General features: G+C 46.6%; 1 protein-coding gene across 2 annotated transcripts in view; it reads right to left on the bottom strand.

Moving 5' to 3' along the window:
* RAB11FIP1 (RAB11 family interacting protein 1) overlaps window positions 1–17,321 on the bottom strand; it is a 44,308-nt gene extending 26,987 nt beyond the window's left edge. The window contains exon 1 of one of the 2 annotated variants that reach the window (XM_003938113.4): window positions 16,868–17,321. In XM_003938113.4, the coding sequence (XP_003938162.3) occupies window positions 16,868–17,238 (371 nt within the window). In that variant the 5' untranslated portion in view covers window positions 17,239–17,321. The remainder of the gene's footprint in view (window positions 1–16,867) is intronic. The other variant, XM_010348702.3, reaches the window with a different exon arrangement.
* Window positions 17,322–18,451: the final 1,130 nt, after the last annotated feature.

Below are 18,451 nucleotides of genomic sequence, written 5' to 3'. Positions count from 1 at the left end.
AGGCGTTCGAACCAGAGCAACTCCATCTTGAGTGAGGGCTAGGAAAATGAGGCTGGGACTTGCTGGGCTGCAGTCCCAGAAAGTTAGGTATTCCTAGCTTCTAGATGTTTCCAGTTAAGGGAACAGACTGATAATGATTACTAAACAGACTCAGACTTGGAAGTGTCCTAATGTCCCAGTATCTGGAGAACAAAGGCATTCCTAATTTTGCTTTAAAGATAATAATATTGATTACTGCAAAATTCTTAAAAATAGTAATTAAGGAAATTAATCCCTTAGCACAAACCCCTGTAGCAGGGCACATCTTTCCAAGATCTTTTTGTCCTGTATAAAAATAAGCATAGTACCTAGGGTGGACCGTCATACTCTGTCTCTGGAAAAACTGTACTTTGACTACTTTACTTTCGTAATAAACTTGCTTTTACTTTGCCCTGCAGACTTCCCCTGAATTGTTTCTTGCGGGAGATCCAAAAACCCTCTCTTGGGGTCTGGATTGGGACCCCTTTCCTGCAACACAGCCACTTGACAATTCCAAGGGGTAGCCTTGCCCTTCCAAAGGTCTATCAGTGAGGTTTTGTTTGCACTTCCTAGTGGTTTTTGAGGAAAGCTACAAGCAATTCCAGAATCCTCCCTGATCTTCAGGTCCAATCCCTGGGCCCTACAGTGGGATTTGCCTTAGAAACTTCTAACACCATTAGGAAGTACAAATAAAAATGTCACCAACTGTTGTTGTGCTTAATTTCACTAAGAAACCTAACACCAAACACCAGGAAGCCAGGCACAGCCAAGGGGCTACTGAAGGATGTGAAACAGGCTGAATCACAGGCCGGCAGGGAAACAGCCCAGGCAAAGGGGCAGAAGTTTTACAAATCTTGTGCTCTATATATTAAAGCTGGAAAGGAAAACAAAAACTGTTTTGGGTTTTGGAGTTTTTTGTTTGTTTGTTTGTTTTGAGAGACTGAGTCTCGTTCTGTTGCCAGCCTGGAGTGCAGTGGCGCAATCTCAGTTCACTGCAACCTCTTCCTCCTGGGTTCAAGTGATTCTCCTGCCTCAGCTTCCTGAGTAGCTGGGACTACAGGCATGAGCAACCAGGTCCAGCTAATTTTATGTTGGCCAGGCTGGTCTCGAACTCCTCGCCTCAGATGATACGCCTGCCTCAGCCATAGGGGCCTACAGGTGTAGGCCACCACACTCGACCAATAATTGTTTCTCTTTTCTTTTCTTTTTTTTTTTTTTTTGAGATGGAGTTTCACTCTTATTGCCCAGGCTGGAGTGCAATGGTGCCATCTCAGCTCATTGCAACCACCACCTCCCAGTCTCAAGCGATTCTCCTACCTCAGCCTCCCGAGTAACTGGGAGTACAGGCATGTGCCACCACGCCTGGCTAATTTTGTATTTTTAGTAGAAACGGGGTTTCTCCATGTTGGTCAGGCTGGTCTCGAGCTCCCGACGTCAGGTGATCCACCTGCCTCAGCCTCCCAAAGTGTTGAGATAACAGGCATGAGCCACTGTGCCCGGCTAAGAATTATTTCTTTTCCTAGCAATATTATCCTCAAATTCAAAAACAGTTTAAGCAAGGGATAAAGCATACTTTATACTTTATCCGATACAGCATACTTTCATAAGACAGTGAAAGCCACAGTGCTTGAATATCTCACTCTAAGAAATCCCGAACCAGAAGAACAGATCTGTGGGTTTTTGTATCTAAGATCAACTCAGTTTCTAAGTGTTTCTGCCCATGTGTTTTCAGTTCACTTAATTCCTGCACCTCACAGAGGTAGCTCATAATTAGTAAAGTCCCAGCATAGCAACACAACATGTGATAGTGGCATGGGTGTGTTCCAGTATTATCTTTCACATAGGCCAAGAAAGCTTGAATTATCTCAGAAATCAGGGTTGGGTCCATTTCCCTGGTCCAAAGTGCAGAGAAAGAGAGCCATAATCCCAATATAGCAGGTTTATTTTTAAGCCCATATTCTGAAAAAATCTTGCCACCTATCAAAAGTAAAAATCAAATGATCCAGCCAGGCGCAGTGGCTCACGCCTCTGATCCCAGCACTTTGGGAGGCTGAGGCAGGTGGAGCGTGAGGTCAGGAGTTCAAGACCAGCCTGGCCAAGATGGTGAAACCCTGTCTCTACTAAAAATACAAAAAACAGCTGGATGTGGTGGTGGGTGCCTGTAATCCCAGATACTCAGGAAGCTGAGGCAGAGACTTGCTTGAACCCAGGAGGTGGAGATTGCAGCGAGCCGAGATCATACCACTGCATTCCAGCCTGGGCGACAGAGTGATTCTTCATCTTAAAACAACAACAAAAAAACTCCAAATGATCCCTTCAATAAGCAAATTATCATTACTTATCATTAAACTTAGTCCTGCAAGAATTGAAAGGATCTCTGGATATGTAGAAAGTGACATAAAATTTCTAAAAACTATATACACACACATGTATATTTTGAGACAGGGTCTTGCTCTGTTGTCCAGGCTGGAGTGCAGTGCACATTCATAGCTCACAGGAGCTTTGAAATCCTGGGCTTAAGCCATGCTCCCACCTCAGCCTCTTGAGGAACCGGGGCTAAACGCATGTGCCATCACACCTAACTAGTTTTTGTTATTGTTGCTGTTTTGTTGAGAGAGAGTCTTGTTCTGTCACCCAGGCTGGGGTGCAATGGCATGATCTCAGCTTACTGCGACCTGCACCTCCTGGGTTCAAGCAATTCTCATGCCTCAGCCTCCAGAGTAGTTGGGATTACAGGCATGTGTCATCACACCCAGCTAACTTTTGTATTTTTAGTAGAGACAGGGTTTTACCATGTTGGCCAGACCGGTCTCGAACTCCTGACCTCAAGTGATCTGCCTGCCTCAGCCTCCCAAAGTGCGAGGATTACAGGTGTGAACCGCTAGGCCAGCTAGTTTTTGTTTTGTTTTGTTTTGTTTGGAAACAGGGTCTGGCTATGCTGCCCAGACTGGTCTTAAACTCCTGACCTGGCCACAAGGGATCCTCTCACCTCAGTCTCTCATAGTGCTGGGATTACAGGTGTGAGCCACTGCACTCAGCCTATATTTTTAAGTAATAACAGACATTGGGTAAAAATTCAAATTATACAAAATGGTATAGGATGAAAAATTCCGTCTTCGTACCCCTCCTGATTCCACGCCCCTCAGTCTCCGAGCCAGAGACAACCACTATTATCAGTTTTATAACACCCTCCCAAGTGGTGGTCTCGCCGGAGACAAGCAAAACTGTGTATTATCCAAACAGGCTACTCTGTGGTTTTTGTTTTTGGGGATTTTATTTTATTTGGACAAACCCAAGAAAAGGCAACAGCTAAAAGTATACAAAAAATTATTTACATTTTTGGCACTTTCAAAAAGATGTCTCATAAAGAGAAATCAGGGAACACAGAAAAAGAATGAACTAAGTACCTGGCAGAAAAAACACAAGCCTATGCCCACACACAAGAGCAGGGTGCAGGGCACACCCACCTCCCAGGTAGCCCGCTGGGAGCCCATGCCTGGAGCATGCTGTGACATCTCCTGGGCTTTTCAGTCCTTCTGGAAGAGCTAAGACCATCCAACATGCCCCATTCTGAGGGCCGTGTGCCTCAGAACATACAGTTGGCTTCTCAAACACACCCAGAGCTGATCCCACCCCAGGGGCCTTCTGTGGGAATGTGGCGGGGTCAGGGCAGTGTGGTTCTTGCTATTGGGAAATGAAAAGCTTTCCCATGCACCCCTGCAGGCATTCGAGATTACTCTGATAAAGGACTGACTGGTATGTCTTAAAAATAATCTTTCTGCAGCTGAAATGAGCATGTTTCCTCCCTTTAAAACATTCTGGAGAGCAGACACACACAGAGAAATGATGCCTTCAGAGATTCAGTTCCAACATTTTTTTTTTTTTTTTTTTTTTTTTTTTTTGAGACGGAGTTTCACTCTTGTTACCCAGGCTGGAGTGCAATGGCGCGATCTCGGCTCACCGCAACCTCCGCCTCCTGGGTTCAGGCAATTCTCCTGCCTCAGCCTCCTGAGTAGCTGGGATTACAGGCACGCGCCACCATGCCCAGCTAATTTTTTTTGTATTTTTAGTAGAGACGGGGTTTCACCATGTTGACCAGGTTGGTCTCGATCTCTCGACCTTGTGATCCACCCGCCTCGGCCTCCCAAAGTGCTGGGATTACAGGCTTGAGCCACCGCGCCCGGCCAGTTCCAACATTTTTACATGCCAGATGCTGGAAATACAGAGAATGAAGAGGACTAAAAAACGGATCCTGCAATGGGATAGGGAACAGGCTCACCCAAGATCACAAAGCGTTTGTTACATTGGGGCAATGAGAGAAATTAATTACAGCTGACACTCCTGCTAAAGTATCAATTCATCACAAATAACAATTCACGTACAAATAAGGTTTCAGAATTACCCATCTAGGGACGGTTCAGCAAGTGAATAAATACTGCATCCCCATATTAAACATAGGAGTCTCCAGGAAAGGCCAGGCAAAGAGGATCACCAGCTCTCTTGATTACTTCCACATTTTACATGTATCAGTGTTCATTTCAAGGGATCGTTGTTTCTGCTCCAGTTTGGACATCCAGTGAGGACTGCCTACTTCCTTTGCTGTACAAAATCCCAACCCTGACTTATAGAGTGAGTCATCTCCACGTTAAGCAGGCATCGTGACACAGGGGATGATGGCCTCAAGTGAGGAAAGAAGCAGGAAGAACAGAACCACCCCTGACCTAGTGTGGGACAGAGGACACACTTAATCTTTCTTAGATGAAGAAGTTTTAAAAGCAGTTCATGAACTGTCTTCCCCAGGAAATAAAAAATTAGGCTAAAAAGTATGTGGTTAGCAGTTGAAAACATCTTTTAAAAAGGGTCTGAAAAGGAGCTATTCCATATGGGTAAAATGTCCAGTCTTTCCTTCTGGTCACCTAGAAGCAATGCACAGCAAACAGACAGAAATGTTTATGACCTATAAAACATTTGTGCTGTGTACCTTCCAGAAGCTATGCAGTTTAACGAGTGCTGGTATTGAACAAGGTAGCCAGTCATCATCACCTAACTCTGAACACAGACTTACCCAGCAGCCAACCTTGCCTCCCTCAACCCTGCCCTCTGCCCATTGTCAGCTACTTGGAAAAACTGGTAAATCATAAGAGTAGCAAATGGGTCATGGCTCATTTTTTGGCCCGAAACCCTAAAACAGCCCCTTCAGCATCATGGAAAGGCTGTTTGTAGCCACCAAACTGAATTCTAAGAACTGGTAAATGACAGCCAGCTGCAGTGGCTCACACCTGTAATCCCAGCACTTTGGGTCGCCGAGGTGGGCGGATCACTTGAGGTCAGGAGTTCAAGACCAGTCTGGCCAACATGGTAAAACCCACTTCTACTAAAAACACAAAAATAGCTGGTGTGGTGGTGTGCGCCTGTAATCCCAGCTACTCGGGAGGCTGAGGCTCGAGAATCGCTTCAACCTGGGAAGTGGAGGTTGGAGTTTGACGAGATTATGCCACTGCACTACAGCCTGGGCAACAGAGCGAGATGCCATCTGAAAAAAAAAATAATAAAGAGCAAAAATTGACTCAGTCCCACGCCAATCTGACTATTGCCTTTTTATAAATCTTCTTGAAGTCTTTTTCCCATACATTTTAACAACTATCAGCTGAGAAAACGTAGGCAAAATATTTAACCTCTCTGTGGGCCAGGCTCCTCTTCTGAAACAAGGTTAGGAACACCCACCTCATAAGAATGCTAGGAAGATTAAGTGGCTTAATATATGTAAAGTGCTTAAAACAGTACCTGGCCATAAGTCTTAGCTATAATTACTACTTAGCTGTACACACCCAATTTTCTTTGTAGTACACTATACATTATTGCCTTTTATGATCGACAAACTTATCATTTTGAATGGCTTAATGATATTCTGTGAAGTGGGTATATGCCGTAGTTTATCTACTCATTTAGATGGTTATCAAAGGGGAACTTAGGATATTAACAGTTTCGACAGACTGTATTACTAAGTACCCTAACTTACCCACCAAATATAAATAACAATGATTTGCATTTGAAGGGAACAGAAAAGACTCACTTCCAAAATTGGTTTGTATTATACAGTTTCCAAAATTATTTCTCTATCTTTTGAAACGGAGTCTTACTCTGTTGCCCAGGCTGGAGTTCAGTGGCGTGATCTCAGCTCACTGCAGCCTCTGCCTCCTGGGTTGAAGCGATTCTTCTGCCTCAGCCTCCCGAGTAACTGGGATTATAGGCGCCCACCACTTCACCTGGCTAATTTTTGTGTCTTTAATAGAGACACCATGTTGGCCAGGCTGGTCTCAAACTCCTGACCTCAGGTTATCCACCCGCCTCCACTTGGCCTCCTAAAGTGTTGGGATTACAGGCATGAGCCACTGCGCCCAGCTGAATTCCCAAAGTTAAAAAATGTACAAAAAAATGATCAGTGTGTACTAAAAAAAAAACAAAAAAACAAACAAACAAACAAAAAAAAAATATATATATATATATATTTGTTTTTATTTTTTTTAGATGGGATCTTGCTCTGTTGCCCAAGCTGGAGTGCAGTGATGCCATCATGACTCACTGCAGCCTCAACCTCCCAGGCTCAAGCAATCCTCCCACCTCAGCCTGTCAGTAGCTAGGATTACAGCTGTGTGCCACCACACCCTGCTAATGTTTTATTTTTTGTAGAGACAGGGTCTCACCATCTTGCTTAAGCTGGTTTTAAACTCCTGGACTCAAGTGATCCTCCCACCTTGGCTTCCCAAAGTACTGGGATTACAGGACTGAACCACCACTGCATCTGGCCCCTCAATGTATACTTTCTGGAGCAATGTCATGATCCTCACGGACCCCTTCAGGGTTTCTACACAGGGAAGAAACAGACAAGAAACAGAGGGCTCTTGAACTCTTGGAAATGTGCCAAGATGGCATAATTAAGTCTATGAATCAATATAGGTTTTCTAAGTGTAAAGCAATATGAAATGTCTTGTACGTGAAGACTAAAGGAAATACCAAGCATCTTTAACAATTCTCTAAAAATTAGAAAAATGAACTCATTTTTAAACACGTCAGTCTACCACACTCACCATCATGACTTACCAATTCTTTACAAAGCTCGATCCTATCTCAAAAAGCCACACGTGTTAATATCCTACTATCAAATCCATTATCTCACCTCTTGCTCAAATGTAAATGCCACTGATGCATTTATTTGTTCTGTCAAAGAGCAGTGTCTCATGGCAACGTGGGGTCCTCACACAAAGAGACTTTAAGAATAGAAAAAGAAGCCGGGCTCAGTTGCTCACGTCTGTAATCCCAGCACTTTGGGAGGCTGAGGTGGGTGGATAATGAGGTCAGGAGCTCAAGACCAGCCTGATCAACACAGTAAAATCCCATCTCTACTAAAAATACAAAAATTGCCAGGCGTGGTGGCATGCACCTGTAATCTCACCTACTTGGGAGGCTGAGGCAGGATAATTGCTTAAACCCGGGAGGTGGAGGTTGCAGTAGGCCAAGATCACGCCACTGCACTCCAGCCTGGGTGACAGAGTGAGAGTCTGCCTCAAAAAAAAAAAGAATGGAAAAAGAATGCAATCGTTTGATTCACCATCCCTTAACCAGGACAAAAGAAAAACAAACTTCAGCATGACCAACATCAGAGAACACTCAGCGCCTCCTCACCACATAAACTCCCATACTTCTTTCTATGAGAGTTCCTGGCAAGGGAGCAGAGTATCTGTGATTTATTCCATAAGCAAGGGAAGTCCAAAGGAAGGGGAAAAAATTGCACCAAAAGCATTTCTTTATTTTTTTTCCTTTGAGACAGTGTCTCATTCTGTCACCCAGGCTGGAGTGCAGTGGCGTGATCTCAGTTCACTGCAACCTCAGCCTCCCAGGTTCAAGTGATTCTCCTGCCTCAGCCTCCTGAGTAGCTGGGATACCAGGTGTGTGCCACCATGCCTGGCTAATTTTTGCATTTTAGTAGAAACGGAGTTTCAACATGTTGCCCACGCTGGTCTCAAACTGCTGACCTCAAGTGATCTGCCCACCTTGGTGGGATTACAAGTGTGAGCCATCAGCCCCGGTAACACCAAAAGCGTTTCTAAATTGTTTTAATAACAAATGATTAGTAAAAATGAAAAGTTCTATTTTGGTGAACCGCATGTCACAGTCTCTGAATGGAAAAGGGACAGCCTGCTGCTACTGTATTTCACACAGGATGCCCATTCTTTGCCCATTCTTTCATAATAACCAGAGACCTCTTTAGACCCGGCTTTCTAGAGGCCTTCATTGTTCTACCTAGAGGCTAGCCATGTCCTTTTTAAAAAGTGAAGTGTGTGTGGCAGTCATACCTCTAGAAATATTTTTGGGGGGTTTCTTATAAATGCCTTCCCTCTACGCCATTCAAAGTCCAGCATTCAGGAAAAGATACTTAATTACCACTGCCTTTTTTCTCTCCGCAGCCACATTCCTAAATGTGTCCCTCAGGAACACCCGGGAGACTAAAGCCCTTGATTTTCCTCTAACAGATTATCAACAGGCGTCTCCCTGCAGGAGAGGAATTTCTGTCTCATTAGCGGTGAAAACTGCCTCCTTTGCCACAGGCATCATTAGCCAGCAAGCCACAGAAGGTAACCTGCTTCTTCAGTGTTAAGAAAAGGGTACTCAGGAGGCTGAGGAAGGAGAATCATCGCTTGAACCCAGGAGGCAGAATTTGCAATAAGCCGAGATTGTGGCATTGCACTCCAGCTTGGGCAACAAGAGCAAAACTCCATCAAAAAAAAAAAAGAAAAGAAGGAAGGAAGAAAGAGGCACTGACCACGAAGCTATACCCCAAACTGGGAAACTGAAAGAAGCAGAGCTTTGATTTCATACTTCGGACATCCCCAGTCTGTAATCTCCCCAGTTAAATGTAAGATTAAATGCTTCTCCATGCTCACCCCGGCAATCGACTGCCTGCCCTGAGCCTACAGGAACCACAACCACTGTCTCCTTCAAAGACGCGTTTATTGAGCCCCTGCTGTGCTGGGTCACACAGCAAAGGACACGACAGACATGGTCCTTGTCCCAGAAGAAAACAGGGCAAAGTCAGGCTTGGCCTCCTCCTGAGCCAGCTGGTGCCTGAGAGCTGAGCCTGGACACCTTGTGGAGAGCAGAACCCCTCTCTTTGCCAATATGAGGGTCTGGGTGTTAATTTTGTTGGAATTCAGAGACCCTTAGATCTAGAGATCTGTGCCAAAAGCCACCTAGGGAAGTGCTCTGAGATGAAGATAAGGCCTAAATGGACCTCCCATCACTCTATCTATTCAGGGCTAGAGCTTCTGAATCCTTCTGGAGCTAAGCCAGAGCTAGCTGTCCCTCCTTCAAAAGTATAGGGTAAGAAGCCCAATTTTCCAGGGTGTATAGCAATGAAAATCAGAGTATCTTAATGGCTATCTAAGATGATCGTGAAGGGAGAGGAAGAGTAATGTCAGCAAATACATGTTGGAGTTGATGGCGTTTTAATAAGCATGTGGATTCCTTGTAATGTAATTATAACATTTTTAAGTTAATAACTACAATTAAAATGACATATCAGATACTATTTATAAAAACCTTCCTCTGATGGGAGTTATAGAAATACAATAGAAGTCTTTGTAACCAAAGACAGTTTCAGTAAAATGAAAAAGGCACGGGACTCTCTTCCACGCTTACCTTTCGTAATCCAAAAAACATTTAACTGGTTCACTTACTTGGAATTTGTTTTCATTTATGGGTCTAACTTTCCTACTGTTATATATTATGTTCGGCTATATCCCTTAAAGCAGTGACTTCATCTGTGGTGTGGGAGCACATCAGTGAGATCACAGCAGCTCTGCTGTAACAAGACAAAGACCTGGCCATACTGAATCAGTAAACACCAGCAGACACATACATACATGCCCTGGTTTCAATGGCATTTCCTACTAATTCACTCCAACAGAAGATTCCACTCACAGGTGTCATGGCCCAAAGCTGCCTTTGTAATGGTGACATCACCCTGGTATCATAGTGACTGTAAGGGAAAGAAAGCAGACGCCACTTCCTGATTCACTTTCAACACCAAGCGTTCCTGATTTTATGTGTTCATTCTTATTACTTCCTCTCCCTCCCTCCCCACCATACCCAATCCAAGATATTTCTGAAATCCACCCACCTCTGTCCACCTCCACAGCCATCATTCTAGTTCAAGCCACCACCATCTACTATCTAGATTACTGCAACAGCCTCTCATTTCCTCTAATTCTAAGTTAGGCCAGCTTCAAATCCATTCTCTACCCAGGAGCCACGGTGATCTCTGACAAATAAATTGGACCGCATCAACCCACTGCATTTATTTATTTATTTATCAAGACAGCGTTTCGCTCTTGTTGCCCAGGCAAGAGTGCAATAGCGCAGTCCCAGCTCACTGCAACCTCTGCCTCCTAAGGTCAAGCAATTCTCCTGCCTCAGCTGCCTGAGTAGCTGGGATTACAGGTGCCTACCACCACACCAGGCTAATTTTTGTATTTTTAGTAGAGACAGGGTTTCACCATGTAGGCCAGGCTGGTCTTGAAGTCCTGATCTCAGGTGATCTCCCACCCTGGCCTCCCAAAGTGCTGGGATGACATGTTTATTTGTTTAATGCCTACTCTCCCATAGGGCTCTGGGCTTCCTGAAAGCAGAAATCATCCCTGTTTCCTTCACCATTGTTTATACTGTAGACCCAGCACCTGGCACATAGTAGGCATTAAAAAATATTGACTACAAGAATGGATGAGGCCACACGCAGTGGCACACACCTATAATCCCAGCACTTCAGGAGGCTACAGCAGGAGGATGGCTTGAGCCCAGGAGTTCAAGCACAGCCAATAACACAGGGACATCCCATCTCTACAAAGAAAACAAAAATAAATTAGCTCTGTGTGGTGGCACACACCTGTAGTCCCACCTACTCGGGAAGCTAATGGGGAAGGATTGCTTGAACCCAGGAGGCCAAGGCTGCAATGAGCTGTGATCATGCCACTGCACTCCAGCCTGGGAAAGAGTGAGACCCTGTCTCAAAAAAAAAAAAAAAAAAAAAAAAAACGAACTTTATAAACAAGAAGCGGGGAAAAAACGCAGGCAGAACTTTCTCCATACTAACTGAATGTCTTACAAATGAAATCATAAACAATACCATTTTAAAAACATGATGGAATATCTTCCACATCACCAGAACAATTCTGAAGGACTCTCATCCGTTTTAGTCATTTCATTCCTCTGTCACAAGTAGGTTAGGGTTGTTTATTCTAGAAGTTACACAGAATTCAGGCTTGAGCACTGAGCTATCTCAGTTTCCTACACTGGAGTGGGAGGGGACTGTGGCTTCGTGAGACCTGGGGAGTTTTCCAGTAAGGCTCAATATTATCTTTAGGGGAAATTCCAAGAAAAGAAAAATGTAATCAGTAATAACGTTACTCGAATTTTCCAACCTATTAAGCAAAATCTAAATGTGCTTAGGAAACCTAAAGGTATAAAAACAAACACCCGTTGCTTAGAATGTGTGAATTACGGACAGCTATGGTCATCTATGTCATTTCTCTGCGTCCAACTCTTCCAGAAAAACAACTGTCTAGCCCTTGCTTTTTTTATATATATAACCCACATTTCTGTTGGCAATTTATTTCAGCATCTTATTACACTTGCAGTTCTTCAAAGTATCTAAGCCTTTAAAATATCTAACTCCTTTCATAGGCAACCAAATTCCCTAGACTCCTAATAGATACAAGAACATGGCCCTTCATCACCCACTCTCTTCATGTGGGGAAGACTCCAAATAGTTAAGTTTCATGGTGTTTAGTTACACAATGGCCTAGTCAGCAGGCTGCATAAATATTTGTTTTAATCTATTCTTAAGAAATTATTTTAGCTGGGCATGGTGGCGTGTGCCTGTAATCCCAGCTACTCAGGAGGCTGAGGCAGGAGAATTGCCTGAACCCAGGAGGCGGAGGTTGCGGTGAGCCGAGATCGCGCCATTGCACTCCAGCCTGGGTAACAAGAGCGAAACTCTGTCTCAAAAAAGAAAAAAAAAGAAAAGAAATTATTTCCCCAAATTTTGTCGCTCTTAGTGTTCTAAAAAGGTTTTTCATTTGGATTTTTATTTATTTATTTTATTTTTCTTGCAGACAGAGTTTCACTCTTGTTGCCCAGGGTGGAGTGCAATGGCATGATCTCAGCTCACAGCAACCTCCACCTCTGGGTTTAAGCATTCTCCTACCTCAGTCTCCCAAGCAGCTGGGATAACAGGCAAGCACCACCATTCCCTGCTAATTTTGTATTTTTAGTTGAGACAGGGTTTCTCCATGTTGGTCAGGCTAGTCTCGAACTCCTGACCTCAAGTGATCCGCCCACCTCCATCTCCCAATGTGCTGCAATTACAGGCATGAGCCACCGTGCCCAGTCTTATTTATTTATTTTTTGAGAAAGAGTATTGTTCTTGTCACCCAGTCTGGAGAGCAATGATGCGATCTCAGCTCACAGTAACCTCTGCCTCCTGGGTTCAAGTGATTCTCCTGCCTCAGCCTCCCGAATAGCTGAGATTACAGCACCTGCCACCATGCCTGGCTAATATTTTGTGTTTTTAGTAGAGATGGGGTTTCACCATGTTAGCCAGTATGGTCTTCAACTCCTGACCTCTGGTGATCCACCTGTCTCGGCCTCCCAAACTGCTGTGATTGCAGGCGTGAGCCACCGCACCCAGCCATATATACTTAGACAGATAGGTATATAGGTAGGTAAGTAGGTAGGTAGATAGATAGACACAGAGATTTTTTTTTTTTTTTTTTTTTTTTTTTTAGAGACAGGCTCTCACTCTGTCGCCCAGGCTGGAGAAGAGTAGCCTGATCACAGTTCACCCTAAGCTTAAACTCTTGAGCTCAAGCGATCTTCTCATGAACCTCAGCCTCTGGAATAGCTGGGACTATAGGTGCCTGCCAACATGTCTGGCTAATTTTTTTTTTTTTTTTTTTTTTTTGTAGAGTTGGGGTCTCACATTACCTAGGCTGGTCTTGAACTCCTAAGCTCAAGTCATCCTCCTGCCTCGATCTTCCAAAGTGTTGGGATTACAGGTAGGATCCACCATGTCTAGCTTCCTAAAAAGGTTTCCATCAGTCTAGGATCCCAAACTACGTGAGACTAGAGAGCTGAGCAGAGAATCCCTCATGTTGGTCACCCGATTCTACCTCTTAGATTCATGTCTGTTTTGCAGTCACAATACTTAACTGATTCTCATTTATCTGAGACCCACTGAGACCCCAGGCCCTTAACAGATGTGTAAATGCAAAGTCAATTCATTTCCATTTTCCCTAACAAATGGGCCACACATTCTTCCCTATTAGATGCATCCAATCTATATGTCAGCCTTGTTTGGTGTTTTAAAAGTGTATGTCATCACATCTTGACTCTGAATAAATGACACTGGGGTCTTATCAAGAAAACAAATGAAAATATTTGCACGGTTAGCTCTTAACACCTTGAGTTTCAGCTTCTGGACCCATGACAAAAGTCACACTCTGTTGCAGCAACTCTTCTTTGATAGAGATTAAGGCAAAGACAGACAGACAGACAGACAGACAGACACACACACACACACACACACACACACACACACACACAGTGATATCTACAGACCAAGACTTTAGTTTTTGTTTCTTGTTTTTAGTATCTGAAATGGAGTCAAACTATTAATAACCAGTTCAAATGACTTTTCTAGTACAACTCATTCCCTTCTGTTAAAATTCCGCCTTTTCAATGCCTATCTTATTCTTATTCTTTTTTTTTTTTTTTTTTTTTTTTTTTTGAGACGGAGTTTTGCTCTTGTTACCCAGGCTGGAGTGCAATGGCGCGATCTCGGCTCACCGCAACCTCCGCCTCCCGGGTTCAGGCAATTCTCCTGCCTCAGCCTCCCGAGTAGCTGGGATTACAGGCATGCGCCACCATGCCCAGCTAATTTTTTGTATTTTTAGTAGAGACGGGGTTTCATCATGTTGACCAGGATGGTCTCGATCTCTTGACCTCGTGATCCACCCGCCTCAGCCTCCCAAAGTGCTGGGATTACAGGCTTGAGCCACCGTGCCCAGCATTTTTTTTTTTTTTTTTTTTTTTAGATGGAGTCTCGCTCTGTAGCCCAGGCTGGAATGCAGTGGTGTGATCTTAACTCACTGGGTTCAAACCATTCTCTGTCTCAGTCTCCCAAGTAGCTGGGATTAGAGGTACCTACCACCATGCCCGGCTAATATTTGTATTTTTAGCAGAGACAGGGTTTCACCATCTTGGCTAGGCTGGTCTCGATCCCTTGACCTTGTGATCCACTTGCCTCGGCCTCCTAAAGTGCTGGGATTACAGGCATGAGCCACTGCGCCTGGCCTGCATATCTTATTCTTTAAATCTCAGCTATCTTGGGCACCAGGGCATCACACAGCACCTTTAGCACCTTGGAAAGTCCCAGAAAGTTGTAGATGGAAAGCTTGCAATTTCATCTACTCACAGAGGTGCAAAGAAGCCTTCCTTTGCAGTTATTTTAAGAAAAAAAAAAAAAAAAAAATCAACTAAGCACCATTTTCCTGCATGTCAATACTGTGACTAGGCGGTGATCGGTTCACATACAGATGGGAGTAACCATGTAGGTTTAAGGTTACATTGCAGAAAATGAGAAAAATGAAGATGCAGAGGCTAAACTCTTCCTGAAAAAAGAGAACTCAAAGAGGTTTCAATCTCTCACAAAGCCATTACAGAACGTTTTCAATCACTTCTTGAATACACTGGCCACATTAATCCAGAACCCAGACACATCTTACAAACATCAATTAAGTCTGACAGCATGCTCTCTGTACAAATAGGGAAACTTGGGTGTTTAGGGACAGAGAAGCCCAACAATGAGTCAGGGCTGCCGTGGGCTCTGGACCCAGGACTCTGGCATCTCCATCTCTGGCAGGGAGATGTGATCCGCCTCTCAAGGGGATAAAATGTCCACATAAGAAACAGGTGGCAGAGAAGGAAGTGAATACACACATGTTGGGATGGCGCAAGACAATAGATGGCCGACAGCACCCATTTGCAGCTGGAAGGGAAGCCGGCCCACACCCCCAGCGTCATTTAATCAGATGAAGATCAGCATCGTTGCAGCCCCTCCTTAGCAAAAACACTGCTCACCTTATGGCTTGTAAATTGATGCTGTGACATACCCCATCCATCCTCACATCAAGGCTAGTTTTATCTGAGTTCAGAAATGCCTATTCATCTTTGGCCAGCTAAGTGCATCATCAGATACTCTGGTTGCAAGCCTGCATGCTGAAATGGAACCCACCCCACAGTAAAGGGAGCCTCTTGACAACTCGCTCTGGCTTTTCCTGTCTCCCTTACAAGGGAAAGTTGAAAGGCTATGTATATCTAAAACACACAAAGCGAACCAGTGTGTTTCCTAAACTGTAGGCTTCCTAGACTGTAGGCTTTCGATGCTAACTGACAGGCCTGCATAGTTAAGGTCTAGCAAAGTAATCAGCTAAGCTAATCGAGGCTAGCTTTGGTATACTAGACGAACATAATCAAAGTTCCTTTGGGTCAAGCACTACCCTTTCCAAACACCTGTGTAAGGGAACAAATAAATTGGTAATATCTTGGAGTGAATGGCTTTTGCCCAGTTTTTACTTCGGAAGTGAAATACCCTGACACAATCTTTGGGAGCTACAGGTGAGCAGACACCAACCAGGATTAGGACCAGAGAGAAGAGATCTACCAACTCCAAAGAGAAACAATGCCCAGTTCTGCTCGGCCAAGGACCCACGCAGGCTCCCTCCAACCCTAAGAAATCTTTACTAACGCTGGGCCAGGTCACACACCACACAACTGTAGCATTCCTTCTGGAGGGGCAAATTCTCTTCACCAACCCCCGAGGCAAGTACGAGGTAGGGGAAGGGGGTTGCAATCACGTGACAGCCGGCACACGCCATTCCCCTCCCCCAACCTCCACCTGACCCGACCCGCATTGCAAAGGCGCTGCCCCCGGGGTTAGTCTTTAGGGTGGGGGTGTCGGCGGGTTTCAAGCCTCGGGTTTATCTGTCCTGCGCCCTGGCCCGGTCATTCTCGGCTCGAAGTGTTCTATTCAGTGAAATATCCGGAGGCCTTCCACGCAAGCTGAGGCGCGTATCAGAGACACAGGCTACCCACCCTAGTAAGAAAACACCTGCTCACCTATAGTGGCAATTCATCTAAAATTCGCTTAGCGCTTACAGTGTGTCAGAAGCTGAGGGGCGTCCAGCAAATTCAAAAGCGCTCCGGGCCGGGCGCGGTGACTCACACCTGTAATCCCAGCACTTTGGTAGGCCGAGGTGGGCGGATCACCTGAGGTCAGAAGTTCGAGACCAACCTGGCCAACACGGTGAAACCCCGTCTCTACTAAAAATACAAAAATTAGCCGGGCGTGGTGGTGCAGGTCTGTAATCCCGGCTACTCGGGAGGTCGAGGCAGGAGAATCACTTGAACCTGGGAGGGCTGAGGTTGCAGGTGAGCCGAGATAGTGCCATTGCCATTGCACTCCAGCCCGGGCGACAGAGGGAGAGACTGTCTCTCACACACACACACAGGCACCCAAATACGGCCCCTGCTTCCAAGAAGCCCCAAAGCTAAGAGAGTCGGGCGGGACAGCTCCAGAAGGGGAAGCCAGGTGAGAACACCAGCACCGGCCGCGGGCTCGGTCCGGAAAGGTCTCCCCGCTGCTGCCCGGCTTACTCTCGAAGGGTCCAGCGCCCAGGCCGCCCTGCCCGACGGGTCCGCTCCCCAGGCCAGCCCTCCCATCCCCGCCCGCACTCACTGCGTCTTCCTGCGGCCCTGGTCACGGTGCAGCTCCCTCAGGTCCACCTCGGCGCGTCCCAGGAACTTGTCCAGGCCGAGCAGCGCGCGGTGCAGCACGGTGAGCTGCAGGGTGGCGGCGGCCGCGGGCCCCGAGGACAGCAGCGGCGGCAGCTCGAAGGTGGCTTCCTCGCGCCACACGGGCGCGCCCAGGCTGCGCTCCGACACCGAGGTGGCGTACTTCTCCTTGCCCACCTGGATCACCGCGTACGCGTCGCTCGTGCCCCCGGGGCCCTTGGCCCGCAGGCCCCGCGCCTGCAGCACCGTCACCTGCACGTGGGTTGGGGACCACACGGCCCCCAGGCCCCGGCCCGCCGAGGCCGTTAGGGACATGGTGACAACGACCCCCGAGACGCGAGGAGAAGATCGCCGCGACTGGCGGCCTCTACGGCACGCCCCGGCGACCAGGCCACTTTAAGGCTTCCGGCCACACCCCCGCCAGGCCCCGCCCGTCACGGCCAAGGCCCCGCCCCTGCCCACACCGCCCGCCCCACCTGCTGCGCGGCTCCCCGCCGGCCTCCGCGGCGCTGGCAGCTCGGGGCACCAGGGCGCCGGGGGCGGGGCTGGCGCGGCCAGGCAGGCGGAAGATCACGTGGGCAGGGGCAGGCGAGTGGAGAATCTGATCTGAGAGATGGTCGGTGAGGATGGGGTCCCCAGCTGCCAAAGGTCACATGGCGGGAAGGAGCTGGCCGAAGCACTGACTTGGGAAGCAGACTTCATTTCCAGGGCCACATCGCCTTGCGCAGATTACCTAATGTCAAGCCTCAATTTCTTCACCTAACAATCACCTCCTAGGATTGCTGTAAAAATAATAATAATAATAATGCATTACAGTTCTTGGCTCAGTGCCTGGCTTACGGTGAGTTGTCGGTAAATAACTATGCCCAGCACGTTGGGAGGCTGAGACAGGAGGATCTCCTGAGCCCAGGGGTTCGAGACCAGCCTGGGCAACACAGCCACACCCCTATCTCTACAAAAAAATTAAAAATAATTAGATGAGAGTGGTAGCAAGCGCCGGTGGTCCCAGGTACTTGGGAGGCTGAGTCTGCAGGATCTCTGGAGCCCAGGAGTTCGAGGTGCAGTGAGCCAAGATGGTGCCACACTGCTCTCCCAGCCTGGGCAACAGAGCAAGACTCTGTCTCAAAAAAAAGTTGGTAACTATGAGGGCGCTAAGGAAGGTGCCCACTCAATTCACTGCGCATTCTACTTCTGCTGGGAAGTCTTGCTCTGGAGGAAGGCAGCTGCAGAGGAAGGTGAGGACCTGGTGAGGACCTGGTGAGGACCGGAAAAGGGGAAGGTATTCTGCGGGGCATGAGTTCAATGTGGGAGTGTCCTATTTTGCCCTCCCCTCAACAGATAAGGTGACGCAGAGTTAGAAAAAGGAAAGAAAGAGGAACTGAAAGTGGGATTGCCAAATCAAACATCGGGACAGAGGCAGGCCTCCAGCCCGAAGTTCCCCATTTCTCCCGGCCAGGCCCTCTTTAGTCTCTCCCTGCCTCTATCCCTGGGCTCCTAGGCAGTCTCTTCCTTGTTCTAAATGCCTGTT

This window comes from Saimiri boliviensis, chromosome 13 (assembly GCF_048565385.1).
Source record: "Saimiri boliviensis isolate mSaiBol1 chromosome 13, mSaiBol1.pri, whole genome shotgun sequence".
In the NCBI taxonomy this organism is placed as follows: Eukaryota; Metazoa; Chordata; class Mammalia; order Primates; family Cebidae; genus Saimiri; species Saimiri boliviensis.
The sequence above is the reverse complement of the archived record's forward strand: the minus strand, read 5'-3'. Positions and strand labels throughout refer to the sequence as shown.